General features: G+C 38.1%; 1 protein-coding gene across 1 annotated transcript in view; it reads left to right on the top strand.

Annotated features, from left to right (window-relative positions):
* Positions 1-1,058: 1,058 nt before the first annotated feature.
* LOC117369797 (voltage-dependent T-type calcium channel subunit alpha-1H-like) overlaps positions 1,059-15,658 on the top strand; it is a 114,077-nt gene continuing 99,477 nt past the window's right edge. The window contains exons 1-2 of the mRNA XM_055222876.1: positions 1,059-1,130; positions 5,815-6,101. Of these exons, the coding sequence (XP_055078851.1) occupies positions 5,839-6,101 (263 nt within the window). The 5' untranslated portion in view covers positions 1,059-1,130; positions 5,815-5,838. The remainder of the gene's footprint in view (positions 1,131-5,814; positions 6,102-15,658) is intronic.

Raw genomic sequence — 15,658 nt, 5'->3', positions numbered from 1 at the left:
TCTGCAATGTGTAACTGATCATGGTAAGTGCAGACTCCTCATGACTTGGTGGGTATTAAGCCATTCAGGTGCAAAGCACTGCCCTGGAGGTCAGAAGGAATGATAGCTCAAGAGTTATGCAACTAAGGTTCGATAAATTCCTGATGACTCTAAGAGTTTCCTGTCACTCAAAATTATTGCGAGCGCATTTAAAAAGAAAAGTGTAATGGGTGTGTCTGATATATAGGCTATAGGTTTTCTGACATCACCCAGGTCCAAGACGTGACTTTGTTGATATCTATTCTTGACCTATGCGCTGTCCACACATAGATATCCAAATACAAAGCACTGCACTCTGGCGGTCATAGAACCTTAGTTACATTCTTAACTCTGTATGAGACCGGACGAAGGAATGAAATTAAACAGACCCATTGTATTTGCATGAGTAGTTTCTCAGACGCATTGTGGGTAAATTTATTCATTTCAAGGTAAGCGTTGTAAAAAAAAGTCGTCTGTGCGCGGCTAAAAAAAAGTGGTAAATCGTGCGAACAAGGCTGCTGGAGGTATAGTGCTCTGACATTTTAATGGAATATTACCTTTAAACGTATAAGATGTAAAATATGAAGAGTGTGAAGGTAGGTCACTTATGGTGAGAAATGTGGCTAAAACAGTTAGCCAGCCTTAGCTAACAGCTAAATGTGTCGGGACTATGGCGCCATACCTGTGTTTTCAGGCGAGGACAGCGTTGTTCCAGAAGACTTCCGGGACAAAGACGTCTTATTGTGAAGGTGTACCGTGCTTATGTCCGGTGTGTTTGACCGTGAGTGACTTGACAGCTCTCCCCGGTGCGCCTCAACTCCGCTACCTGACTCCGCAGACGCGTCCAGCGGATGTGGACTGCGCGCACACGGGGAACTGCTCTTTTCTTTTCTTCTCACTTTCCCCTTTTGGAGAAAAGGACTGGTGCGGTCCTCTGACTTTTCCCTTTTCATTTGTAGTTGCCTTCACGTTAAAAGTGAGTTTGGATATCTGCGGGGGGAGGAGGCAGAGGAGCGGCGGACGGCTCACAGATGGAGCACCGGGGCTCCGGGAGCACAGGGCGCACAGCGGACCCGGAGTGACTGTCGCTGTTGGATGGACGCTGCTCCCCGGTAAGAGCCGCTGCTAAAGTTTTTGGCTTCTGTCTTAATTGGAGAGTACTTTTAAAAGCTTTACTGTCCCGGGCTTTGGCTTGAATGATGAAGCTCAGTGGACAAGATCCAGCTCCATGATGTCGCCTTTTTGTTAGTGACGAAGGATCCTCAGAAGAGAGATAATTTATTTACGCAACAAAATGATGTCTTTGAAAAAATATCAACTTGACAGTAATGGATAACATGTATATTGGGTCAACAACAGATAGTCTATGCTCAAATACATTATATATTTTTTAGGCTTCTTTATTTTACATTTTTCTTAACCTTTTGATTTATAGATAATTAGGACCATGTACCAGCTTTATATTGGCCGTTTGATGGATATTACCTGTTCACCTATTGATTTGTCCTCTGTGTGGTTCAAAAAAGTCAGCTTTGACAGTTGGATAATTCCTGCATTTGTGACGCATGTATGTACAATCTGAATAGACTGCAAATTTCTCTCATTACATTTCAGTGCTGTATTTTCCTGAGGTAAACAGCCCATGTAATCTCATTGTGGTTGTAAGTAAAAGCTCTAGGAAAGGAGAAAAAAAATGAAAAGACTTCAGCAGCTTTTAATAGTGCTTCTGTAATGCTTAATTGCTGTGCGTCCAACAGCTACTTTTGAATAACAACAAAACGCCCTCAAATGCTTGGCCCTGGGCAGTTTGACAATGCAGCCTGCCCATAATGGAAGCGGAGAAGGACGCTAGCAGATTGAATCATTATTTTGTCTACACCAGGTATTAAACAGTCCTCCAGGTTTGTCAACTCTCCCTCTCTCTTTCTGGAACGAGCATTGATTGGCCTGGACTTCTATTGTCTTGTGTTCCTTCTTTCTATTTATCTGTAAACTATTCAACTCAATAACAAACTGGAAGGTTTGGAAAAAAATACACCTAGATCTCTGGGGATCAATAAGTGATGAAGCAAACACACGGCGCACCAGTGGGGAGCCCTCACTGTGGACTTGTGACAATGAGGAGGGCTGCGTCACATAGTCAAGCCTTATTTTTAACTGATCAAATATGCATTTATATTAAAAAAAACACATAATATTGGATTAGGGGGACAAAAACTAGTAAAGTTTCAACTCTAATTTAGTTCCATAATTACAGTGATTGAAAGTCACTCTACGAAATACAAGCATTATGGGCTGTAGACTCTGATAAATGACGATTTGAAACTACTGATTTTGATAAATACAATTAATTACACAGTCCTTTTTCTGAGATTGGTTTCCTTCCTGAGATAAATGAGAGATAAATGTGATGACTCTTAAAGGGCCCATATTACTCTATTCTCTGATCTATGTTATAATATTGTTTCCTCATCAAATACATACCCGGAGTTTCTTTCACACATGTGTAACACAAAAATATTACATATTTAAGCAGAGTTCTTCTCTCAATCTAAACCACTCAGGAAATGCTCCACTGTGTTTTTAAACTGCATGTACATTTTCACTAAAATCATTTGGATAATTTCAGCCCTGGAACTGCCAATCTCTATTAAACAAAAGGTAAGAGGTCGCTGTTAACTTGAAAACTACCACTTCATGACATCACAAAGTGGAAAAGAGCATTTTCAGCTTTGGAGATGTAGACAGAGTAATAACAAATGATTACTCAATGATTACTTTTGAGGAGGAAACAACATTACAGCATGGCTTAAAGCTCACAGGAGTACATTTTATAAAGAAAACAAGAAAAGAAAAATTAAGATAAGTATACTCAAGGGAAGTAATACAAGCTACCAATTGTAATAGTGAAGCTTAAGTAAATAGAAAATTTGTGTAAAAAACAAAATGATCAGTTTCAGTACCCTTGATACATGTGCCTTTTCTAAGTCGTACCTTCGTCTGTTTGTTTCTTTCTGATAAATAGCCATGCTGCTAACATGCTTCATTCATCACTTTTTCATACAATTATAACTATTTTCTTTTAATGATTCTTTTGAAGATCTTTATTTTTGATTTGAAGGAAAAAAAGGCAAAAGCCTAAACTTTGTGTTAAAAAACACTGATGAACATACCCAGAAATCAACTTTAGGCTTTAGATTTCAAAAGGCAGAGTGAAATCTGAAATCCCTGTATAAAGGTTATGCACTGACATCCTGTAATTCGAAAAAATGCCCCTCAACAGTCCGACTGAGTGGCACTGAGGCAGAACTATGGCCAGCTGAACTGACAAAATGTGTTTCTTTGCTTTTTATTGCCTCAATTTTATCCGTGGAGCTGTTTCTTAGCCACAGTAATTATTTCCTCCACACACTGACTCAGAAACCTCTTATTTAAGGAGAGGAAGGTTCAGTTCAACTGTGTCCGACCCCAAACTCTGTATCAGTGATAAATGTGCGTGTAGTCTGCAGTGTCCCTGCTGTCTAGCTAACTGTTAACTGGTTTTCTATGACTGTTTACTTCATTTTCTTGTTTTAAATGTCAGGTACAAACTAAATATTTAGCAGAGTTGTAGACTTTTGTATTTGTTATTAAACTGTAGCAGCTCTTTCACATTTTAGATGTGTTTTGAGCTCTTACAGAAGAAAATGTCATGACTCACCATTAACAGTCATATACCTTTGCCACTCACTAATAAAGTTTCAGAGGGTGCCGTCTGCATAACCTTTACAGAAATGGTAGTTATGACAACAGCCAGCTGACTTTGCCCTTTGTGTGACTCCATGTTAAGTCACAACTCAAGTGTAATAAATCTGAAAGCTTCAACTTAAACTAATCACCTTATAGAGCACTGGTAATATCAGTCTGTAGTTCCCATGTATCCACACAGCGCTGCTCTTCTAAGCCACTTTTTCTCCGCGCACATCCAGATTGTTTAAAGCTGTCTGGATTAAAAGCATCAGCAGTAATGACCTCTTGTCATCGCTCAGAAGCACAGCTGTGGGATTACTGTGTAACAAAGGGATTCCAGTGCTTCCTGTTGACTGCATTGAGCCTGTTTGCACCTAGGCTAATAGCTACCTGTGTTTAATGGTGGGCTATATCCACAATGCACAGGGCAGAGATGGCTTGATATCTTTTAAATTAGTTAACGGCAGTGTTGTTGGATGCAAATGAACATGGCAGTAGAAAATAAATACATTTTAAATCTGAAATTACATTCAAATTAGGCTTTTAGATGCTCAACAGAATCAGCAGTTTTGTAAATACTTCTGGTCTGTTTTAACTGTTTAACACATGCACCTGGAGAACAGAATGTTCACTTGCCACCTGTCACTGCCAAAAAAAACAACAAACAGTGTGATTAGCACTTCACTCATCCTTCTTTTTTTTCTCCTTCATCAAATTACTCCAGTAATGGTAATGTAATAGTAATGATACTACATATAAAGTACAAAGTAATAGGGCTGGGTGAATAAAAATAAAATTGTTGATTTTTTCCCCCCTTTCTACAAAAATATTCTGCAAACTACAGAAAATTGTCAAAACTAAAAAGAATGCAAGAAAATTAAGAAATAAAAATATATGTTTTCAATTTGAACTTGAAATTTGATTAATGGATTTAATCGATTTTTTGCCCAGCCTTACAAAGTAGGCATGTATATTGTGTTATTCTCTTTCTTATGCTCATTACATCTACATGTAACTGAAGAATTGGCCAAATCACACATTTGCATATTATTTAAAACATTATTTGTGTATGTTATGCAATGACACAGTCACAAATAAATAGATTTCCATCCACCCTGAAGTTAGTCAAGAAATACCCATCCAGATGTTTTACTCTATATGAACAGATACTAGAGAGATAACATTTCTTTCCTTCTAACACAAATAACTTATCAAAAAACTGATCTGAATGTGACATTTCACAGCCATGTACCCGATCCAGTACGCTTTATTGAATTGGAAATAATATCATCATTGGTGCATCGATGCTTCAATATGCTTAAGTAATAAAGTAAACAGTGTTGTCTTACAAAGCCTCGGTCATCCACTGTTTTTATATGGAGGGCAACGGCATAATAATTCTTAAGTGATTGGAATTTAGAGAGAAGTTATTTCCACATGTGTCTTAAATTATATAACTGACAAAGTGATTAAATAAAAGCCTTTTGAGTTTTTGCTGCCTTGATTACAGGGGTTTTGTAGCAGAGATTATGATAGGGCTAAAGACAGAATTAAAATATTAATGTAATTGCAATGTGGATCAGTGCAGTGAGGGCTGAAAATGTTATCATTGTGCAGCTGCAGATGTGCCGCAGACGGCAGATGAAAAGGACATATTCACTAAATACACATCGCAATAACAATTTCAGATCAACATGGCTGCCGTCCACTCGCTGCCACTGAGCTTGCTAAATCCAGTAATGCTGATTCATTGGTGTGTCTCTGTGAGTGAAAGAGATGTGCTGGACCAGACTGCACTGACATAAGGAGGATGATTATGATGAGAAGTTACTCCTTTCAGGTTATTACTGTACATTTAGAGGCTCTGCTCAGTTCTGGCAACTTGTCAAAGGGCAGTGCTACTGTGCTTCTGACAGCTTTCCCTAGTAGCACTGAAGGATGGGTCAAATGCAGAGAATGAATTTTCCTCATGGGGGATTATTAACATATACTTTAACCTTGTAAACCTGATTATTGTTGAAATCCCCTTGCCCTGGTAAAATGGTGGATTCAATGTCCCTGTTATAGGTTCAGGCTGCTCCCAGCACAGCCATGACGGGCCAGAGCCAGGACCCAGACCTGGATGAGCAGCAGCGCGGGCCCACAGACGAGGAGGGTGATGAGGAGGAGGAGGGTGAGCACGTGCGTGTGTCGGTGGAGAGAGAGGACAGGCAGCTGGAAGAGGAGCCTGATCTGGAGCTGGACAAAGAGGAGAAGGAGGAGCTGCCGTATCCCTCTCTGGCCCCTGTGGTCCTCCTGGCTCTAACCCAGCACAGCCCGCCACGCTCCTGGTGCCTGCGAGCCGTCTGCCACCCATATCCTTCACCTTAAACAGTGCGTCAGAGACACATTGTCTGTTTGTGTTGGAGCTCTGGGCTTCCTCACCGCTGCAGGTCTTACACCAAACAGTATGCACATGTTTATGTTGGCTCCAAACACAGGGGACATGTGGGGGTCAGTGTGTATGAGAGAGCACAGCACCTCAGGTATTTTCTTGGACCCATTAGTTGTAGAAGAAGATGGCTAACATTTTTGCCTGATTGGAGGTTTCCATAGTGACGAGCCCTAATGAATCTCCAGGGTTACACTCGGCTGTCAGTGGCATTGTTACTGGCCCACATTTACCCGGCACAAGCATTCACAAATAGTAGAAACGTCATGTCACCTCAGAAACTGCTGCTCCTGTCTTCATTGTCTCAGCTCACACTCTGCTGTCTCTCACTGAGCTCACTTCCAGCAGACTAAGGTGTGAGCATGTGAGCGCGTTTAGCAGAACCCGCTGTATGAGTGCCTATGAATACTCTGAAGCTGGCATAAACGTCAGCAACACCCCAGGGATTTGTCAAGCTTTCCAAATTGAATCTTTTCCACTGCTTATGGCTCCTTTGTGTGTTGGCTGTATGCGTGATCTTGTGGTATCTGTGTCCATATTTGCTATTATAAGCTCTCTATGGTTTATAAAATATAAAAAATTTAAATATATAAATGATGGGCTCAATAACATGTGCCAAGTGGAAAAGAGGGTGCAAATGCCATGCTCAGTAGCTTTCTGGGTTGTTACTATGGTCACACTGAGAACATGGACTTGTGTGTCAGCATAAGTTATAGTGAACACTCTTAAACACACGTACACACACGAGTGAATGCCCTTACACAGATGAGGGAATCTCCCATGGAGAGGCTCTTTAGAGGAATCACCTGGTTGCCTGGCAACAGAGTAGCTCGGCCTCAGCGGTCCGCTTACTTCCGCTCACTGTACTTGTTTATTGTGTGGGTCGCCGTGCCCTACTCTTAGCTCTAGCTGGCATGTGTCACATTCGATACATGGAGTATTATATACACGGTATATTTCTGCGTATACTGAGTGATCTGTGGGGGCTGTGATGTGGCTGGCTATGTTGGACAGGGACATTAATGTGAGCACACTGGGGGTGGCCTCTCCTATCAGCTGTACTGGCGTCTCTCCTGAACTGACCCCATCTTTTTCTGCCTCTTTTGCACTCACTACACAGTATTAGGGATTAATTTGCTGTCTCCTTCCATTTCACTACGCTCAGCCTCACAGTTGTCCTCTGTGGAGCGTGTTTACAGCATCATGTCTCTTCTCTCTACAGCGCAGCTTTCTCTTTCACCAGCTTCTCTTTTGGAAAAGAAACAAAAAAGAGCTTTGGTTATTATGATGCTTTTTCTTGTCATTTGTCAAAGCTGCATCGATTCCTATTATTTTCGTTTTTATTGACTTTGGAGTCTTGATGCTCTGTAAGTGGGGACTAAAGAGCCTTCTTTGTAAACATCTCAGCATTTTGGTAATTACCTGTATGTTTAAAAGCGAAGTACTGTTTAAATTTGTGCAGTGTTTAAAATATCCACTACTTCAACTAGTACAAACAAGATTTATTGGTAAGAAAGCAGATCACACTGCACATATACAATGTTTGAAGTTACTAACACAATTTCATTGTTTCTGGCACACAAACATTATGGTAACAAAAATGACATTTTGCAGATAAATATTCACATTTCCAGCCCAAATTAATCACAAAGTTCAAACAGCAAGAAAAAAGAAAGCAGAATTTTCAAAAGAATTATACATTAATTTTAATAGTGACAGTTTGAATATCCTTATTTTGCTTTAATCTATAGCTCACATACGCACAAATGGAGGTGGTGGGGCAAATGCACACACAGGACATAACTTATTCAGCAGCACATGAAAGATTTAGAGCATTTCCTTTGTTTAAAGATGAGAATGCTGATTGTGTGGTTCTTGTACAGTACAGGCACCTTTCCCTGTCTGCCCTTCTCATTATCTGATCACCCACTCTTTTTTTCTCCTTCCATCATTTATGTTTTGAATTTGCCCCTCTTTTTCTTTATCAGGTTAGGTTTCTCTTGTGATGGATTGGAGGAGGTTTTAGTGAAAGTGGGGAGAGCTGTCAGAATCATTGCAGCCAATTAACATGGATCGCACAGATGTTGCCATGGTTACCGGTTGTCAGTGTGTCCGAGGGTGGAGTAAGGGACTTGAAGAACTTGACAGCAACTTTACTTGGTTCGTTATATTTTTTTCCCTTTAGACATGAATGGTTTGGTGTTAATCTAGGTTATTGCTAATCAAGTCTGTGTGTTGTAATTCCAATGAGGGAGACCTCATTGGAAATAAGTGGGTTGCTTATTTGTTGGTTCATAAAGTTTTAAAGATTTTCATCTAAAATAGTACAGCTAAGTTAAACAAGATATACTATACCCATCGTGTCATCCATTTGTGGATTCAATGTTTAAATTTAGTGTTGAAATGAGACTAGATTTGGCACAAAATGGAGACAGACCTTGTCACATTGCTGATGAGTATGTTGTGAAATTCCATTGCTTGTTTTCATATTATAGAATGTGATTATGTCCCACGGAGCCAGAAGCCAGCTTTCTTGTATTTATCATTACATTAAGTATTTCCTTAAAAACTATCCTAAAGGGAAGATTACACAAGTTAGCATTCATTTAGTGAGAAGGTCCATAACCCCTCTAAATGTGTTATCATCTGAAACCCAGCAATGCATGGACTTTGGCCCAGTTTCAGTAAGTTAGTGACATCGTTGTTGAGCTAGAAGGCAGAAACTATAGTTAATGCAGAACATTCCTGGTGATGTGTGAGTTGAGCTTGCAGTTTATAATAATTAAAGCATGATTAAGTGAGTTAACATGTTTCTTGTTTTTTTTTTTTTTTTTTGGCTTTTGGCTTATTTTTTTTTACAGAAAAGTAATAAATAGATAGAAAGAATAATAAATAGATAATAATAACAACAATAATAATAATAGTAATAATAATAAGAGAGAGAAAAATATGTATATACATACACACACGCATATACATATCAAAATTAAAATATTTTTAAAATGGCAGGGGAAGGGTACACAGAAAATGTTACAGTTATTCACTCTCTAAATAATATAATACATTTTACCATTTAGAATTTATCCATACAAAAGAGTTTTGGAGTTACAATAGTTACGGTATACATAGTATTAGTTACATATAGTAACAGTAGTAGAGTTTAATACAGTTTAATAGTTCCATATTCTCCATCTGTCTTCAAAATCTTCTGTTTTATTGTTAATTCTTCCATTTAATACAGTTTAGTCACTAACTCGTTCCACTTTATGTTGGTTACATCAGTTCTTTGCCAAGTTTGGTTAATTTGTTTAATCATTGCAATTTGTATTATTAAGAATAGATGGGAATCTTTTTCTTTAACGTTTTCTAGAATGTTTCCCATTAGTAGGGTTAATGGGTCATATACAAATTTCATATTAAACTATTTATTTAGTTCTATAATGGAATCTTCTTCTTTTATTGCTTTGCAAGACAAGAACACATGACTGTGATCAGCTTTCTGTTCTCTGTGTTATCGCCAGCATTGAAGGGACATGGTTTTATATTTTGTATGTATAACAGAGATTTTAAAATAATGATTAATGATATTCCAAGAGAATTCCTTCTAATAATATTCATACAAATGTGTTCCAATGTACTTTAGATATATGTATTGAAAGATTTTCCTATTTAATCAATGATTTCTTGTTTCATTATTTGAATAAGTTTAACAATCTCTGTTTAATTTTTGAAAATAATTTAATGAGATTCTTACACACTTTTGGTCCCACATAAATTTGTTAAACACTGACTCTCATTGTTTAAAGGTAGTGAACGAAATACAGGAGTATGAGGAGTACCTTAAACAAAAATAGGGAGTTAAACGCCTTAAACAAAAATTGGGAGTATATTCATTTGTATAATTTAGATTTTTTTCACATAATGAAAAAGGTATCAGTGACCACCTATTTAACTCCTGTTTAATTACATTATATTACAAGTCTTTTGTAATATTAATCCCAAGATATTTGATCACATCTGTGCTCCACTGAAAAGTGTATTGCTTCTTAATTTCCAGCAACCATGTCTGACTGAAATCTATATTTAATGTGTACCCTGAGAATTTTCCCAAATTCTTGTATAGATTTCATTAATGATATTATTGAAGATTCAGGACTTGATAAAGCAATACTATCGTCAGCATATAATCAAAGTTTATGGGTTTATCCTCCAAGGCACAAGCCCCCGATGGTTTTCTCTTTTCTGATGCGCTCGGCCAAAGGTTCAATACACAGAGCAAACATAATTCGAGACAATGGATCACCCTGCCATATTCCTAGAAGTAGATATTTTAAATGTTAAATATAGTACAATTTACACTCACTCTTACACTTGGGGATTTGTACATAGCTTTTATCCAGTTGAGGTAGACAAAGACCTTCTCTGTGTTAAGTGTGAGAATTCTCATCTGGACTGTGTTTTTTTGTACTATATGAATGACACTTAAGGTCCTGACATTGTCTTTGAGATATCTTTGGCCTATAAATCCGATTTGGTCAGATTTTACAAGTGATAGTCTATTATCCAACATTAATGACAAAAGTTTATGATCTGTGTTTAACAAACTAATTGGCCTATATGATGCACAGTCTATTTTTTTCCTGTTTTGTGGTCAACTGCTGTAATACTGGAGTTCCATGTCGCTGCCCAGGTGTTGTTATCAAGGACATAGTTGAAGGCTTTATCTAAAAGTGGAGCAATTTCTTTCTTTTAAATATTTTATAGAACTCATTGTAAAGCCATCACAGCCTGGTGACTTCATGTTTTTCAGCTTGTTGGTATGAGTATTTATCTCCAGTTCAGAGATTTCCTCTACAAGGTTGTAATTTTGTTCTTTAGTTGCTTTGGGAAGGTGTATATTTTGGAAGAAACGTGATATATTTTTCATAACAGACACATTTTGAAGCATGATATATTGCAACAGAGATATACTGCGATAAACAATGCCACTGACCCAATAACAATAACGCAAGATAATCCCAGTAAAAGATTTTTAAATAGACAGTATCATTAAAAGATATTAGCTGCAAAAAAATAAGTAGCAGAATGAAGCAATAACTAATCATTGAAGCCACTTATTCAACCTTTTACAGCTCAAACATTATTATATATATAGATATTTTTACAAAAAACACGTGATACATATTGAGCCACAAAATATATTGTTACAGCTTTCATATACTGAATGATCAGTCGATAAAGTTATTTTCATGACAGGCCTATGATAGACTTGTGGTTTTCTTTATCATCATAGAGAATTTTGCAAATTGATTTGCAGTTTCTTCTAAATTCTTTAAGATTATTGCATCCGTGTTAAATTGCTCAACCACAGCACAACTCACCCTGCTCCTGGAGTGTGTTTTTTTGAGTTTATATGTAAGAATTTTTGCAGCACACAGGTCTCCATCATAAGTAGTTTTAAAATTGACAGATCTTTTTGTACTTCAAGACTTAAAATTGCATTCATTTTCTTTTAGCTTCTTCAGGATTTTTTAATACAGAGGTATTTTTTGAATCATTGTAAATCTGTTCCCTCTCTTTATCAAGTTTTTCCTTGTGTTCTGTTTGTTTTTTGCAAAAGGATGCATATGCTATAATTTCTTCTCTTACAGTGTTTGCCCCTTCTCAAACAACACAGGATTTACTTCGTCAGTGTTATTTAGCTCTACATAGCTCTATATCTCAGTATTGTAATCATAGTGTGTTGTTAATGCCACAATATCACAAATATTGTACTGTGAGGTTAATACCATGGTGACGTGCATTGTGATGGAGTGATTATCTAGCTAGACTGGATCAGAATATTTTTTTGTTTCTTGTGATAGAATGTAATTCATCCTAATGTTGTTTATGTGGCTAAGGTTTCTAGAATAAACAAGAGGCTAATGGTAGCAGGTGTATGCCCCACGCTTGACTGCCAAAACAGAACACATTCAGTCAGACCTTTGTGACCTCTGTAACTAAACCTGAGCACCACAACAATGTCCCCTTTTAACTGCCCTGACCTCACTGATCCTTTTCCTCACATTTGTTTAATATTGTTACAGTGTTTTTCATTTGGATAAAAATGTCTTGGCCTGTTATCGGGCATGTCAAATTGAATTGGTTTGGATAATTTATTTTGTGTGCTACCACAAAGGAAGGACGAAGTCAAGGAACATTTTAATTAGTTCTGAAAGGCCAAACCATTGTACAAGCTCATTTAAAATTGCAGATCCTTTTTGGCTTTTGTTGTCTGCAAGGAAATAATGGTGGTCTGCTGTTTAACATGCTGGTTGTTGGTAACAGTCTTGTAACAGCAAAACACAACTTTGGATTCAAAAAGTTGTTAACCATGCTCATCAGCTCATTGGACTGAATAATCAGGATGGAATGCGTTAACAAAGTGAAGAACACGTTTCCAGTACAGCAAACCATTTAAAATAAACTAGTTGCTCTAGTTTTCCTGTTTTTGCTAGACAGTAAAAATCAGAAAAAGCAGAAATTTAACCTGTACAAGAGTCTGAATGCAATAAAACAAAAGTAAGACAAAGTAGCAATTTAGGGGACATATTATGTAAATTTGACTTTTAGGAGTCTTTAACTATGTAATAATCATTTCCCCTTCTTATTTACCCACTCAAAGTTGTATTTTAAGTGATTCGTGCATGTTTGAGTAATCTTTTGCAATCAAGGTGCTATTGCCCGTTTTCACCACCCCCACATACACACCCACTGCTCTGTATTTACTGTCATTTTAGATCAATATATAAAAATGGCCATTGAATTCTGGTATTTACCGACTGTTGATACCCTTTTGAATGGCTGCCATTTGTAATATGATCAGTGATGCAATTCAATAATGAACCCCTGCACTAAAAATGCATGTAATGATAAAAAGGAGAGGAAAATACACAAACCATGATGCTTTGCTTTATTTCAGTGCAGCTCACATGAAGATATTATTATGAATTATTTTTGGTAGTAAGTCATAAATCTTCCTATTTCCAAAAATATTACAAGGAGGTTGACAGTGGCAGTTTTTTAACTTTAGATTTTTTTCTCTCTTATCCCATAGAGGCTTTAAACTTTAAGTAAGACTATTTCAGTTTAATGTATGCAATAAAGCCCCAGCAGTTGTCCCATGCCACGTCCTTGGAGGGGACCAAATGGGGCTGTATCCTTCATGTACTCCTCGGTGTACGCAGTGCCCTTATACACACTTCTTTTAAGATAATGAATGTTGCTTATGAAAATGGCTGCAGCACTATAGCCTTTAGCACGCACGGCCGAGCCAAGAGTGCAGCGAGTGATGATGCCAGAAAGATGAGGGTGATGTGATCCGATTTGATTTGCAATGTCTGCGCGACCTTTCATACCTGTGTTGGCACTGAACTAGGAGGAGGAGGAGAAAGGGTGAAAGAGAGAAGGGTGTGCGAAAGAGGGAAGCGAAGTGGGTGGGGGTGATATTCAAAGATGCACGAGGGGATGGAGGTGATGGGGCAATTAGTGAGAACAGACCAAGTGCAGTAACAGTTGCACTTGGTTACAGTGAGTAGCTCGAGGCAACAGTGTCTTAACCTCCCTCACCCCCCTTTTGTAGCGTGTGTTTATTGACCCATCAAGCTTATTATTTCTTAACCTTGCGTCTAATTGGTCTGTTTTTGCTCTTTTTTATGACGGGGCAACTGAATATATTGAAAACTTGCAATCAGTACAGACTAGTCAATGTCTGCAATGTCGATATCACAAAGATGAATAGAACTGTAGTATGTATGTTAGGAGTAGGTATTGGTGATTTGTGCATTGACCAAAACAGTCTCTCTGTTGTATTGATTTATTGTAGCTGTAATAATTGGTGTGATCAGTTAAACATGGTCCATGTGGGCTCTCCGCTCTGATCTGTTCATTGGACAATGCCTTGTTCATCTTGTGCTGTTATGTTGCATACAATAACCACTACTGATAAAATGACAGTAGACAATATTCAGACTAGTTTAGCTTTAATTCTTTTAATAATGTTGCTTTCCAACTCAGGGTTTTGCAATTTCACATTTCACTCCAGTCAGCACTTTTTTGGTTTAGAATACTACACACTTTTATGCAGTTTTTCAAACTTTCTTTTACTTTTACTTATTTTAAAATACACATTTCAAGATATATCCTGGTCTTATGTGAAGCTATAGAGCAAACTCATGATTAAAAGTTCGGTATTTTCAACTGTGAAGTGCACATAGAGACAATGTCTAAGGAAACAACAAAAACATTTCAGTACCACCACTGTGACCCAAGATGTTCTGTTCTGAGATCTACAACACTGTCTGAATCCAGCTTTGTAGGTATTTGTTGCATTTGTGAATAAATTAAGGTTATTTAGCTCTGTGGAAAATCGCTGTTAACTTATATCTTTACCGTTGCATAACAGGGACAACGTCATGACAAAGCTTTCTGCTTTTTGATTCCAGTTCAACATTGTATTTTATTCTTCCTGTTCTTAGACTCAAAGCTTTGTTAACTTAAATATAACATTCTAACTGTTTACAAGTCTAGCATAGTATTTCTTCTTAACACTGTGAAATCATTTTTAATCATATAGTTCTTTTCTGTCTCCACTATATGTGACTTAATGATTGAATATAGCTACAGTTTGTCACTCGACTTGAAATCAGGTTTGTGACTGGGAAACTGAACCTAGGAGCTGCTCCTCTCTTTGCAGCGATGCTGGAAACAGACAGGAAGAGAATAGGAAAGAAAAAACTATGCGAGAAATGATACGGAATGAAAATGGGAAATTACACCGCACTATATAAAGGAAGACAGAGCGGACTGGAGCAGCAGGAGCCGGGCAGTGGAGGGAAATAATTGGGCCAAGAGAGAGGGAAAAAGCTGCGGAGAGGAAAATGAGAGATGATAGAAAGGAAAAGGTTGCATAGCTGATAGAGGAGTAGCGAACGAAAGAGCAGACAGAGGAGAGGACGTTCCCTATGCTGGTTTAGAATGATGGCCTTACCGCTCCAAATACTCCCATCCCATCCATCACTCACACCTTGACCCTGCCACACTCCCCCTGTTTAACTATGCATGCTAACACCGGCTAACACTTGTGCGCTTGTAACTTATCCCAACATAAATAATCTCATTCTGATACCCCAGCTCAATATCACAGACTAGCTTGTTTGCACTGGCTTTGTTTGCCTATTAATTGCAGTGCATGGCAGAGAATTGTGAAAACTCCAAAGTGAGTTCCCACGGTGAGGATGGTGGTGGTGGGGTGTTCCCATGGCAACGACAGCGAAAAGGGAGGACACTGGATTTACCCTCCTCGCTTGCTCCCCTCTCCCCCCTCTGTCTCAAGGGTGATAAAGGATTGTACTCTCATTAATTTTTGCCGCCCTCTTGAGAGCAAAGTGTCCGGGAAAGGGGACTGAGCGTGTCTGTGCATGTCGCGCTGGGTTCATGTGC

The sequence above is a fragment of the Periophthalmus magnuspinnatus genome, chromosome 1, assembly GCF_009829125.3.
Source record: "Periophthalmus magnuspinnatus isolate fPerMag1 chromosome 1, fPerMag1.2.pri, whole genome shotgun sequence".
NCBI lineage: Eukaryota > Metazoa > Chordata > Actinopteri > Gobiiformes > Gobiidae > Periophthalmus > Periophthalmus magnuspinnatus.
The sequence above is the reverse complement of the archived record's forward strand: the minus strand, read 5'-3'. Positions and strand labels throughout refer to the sequence as shown.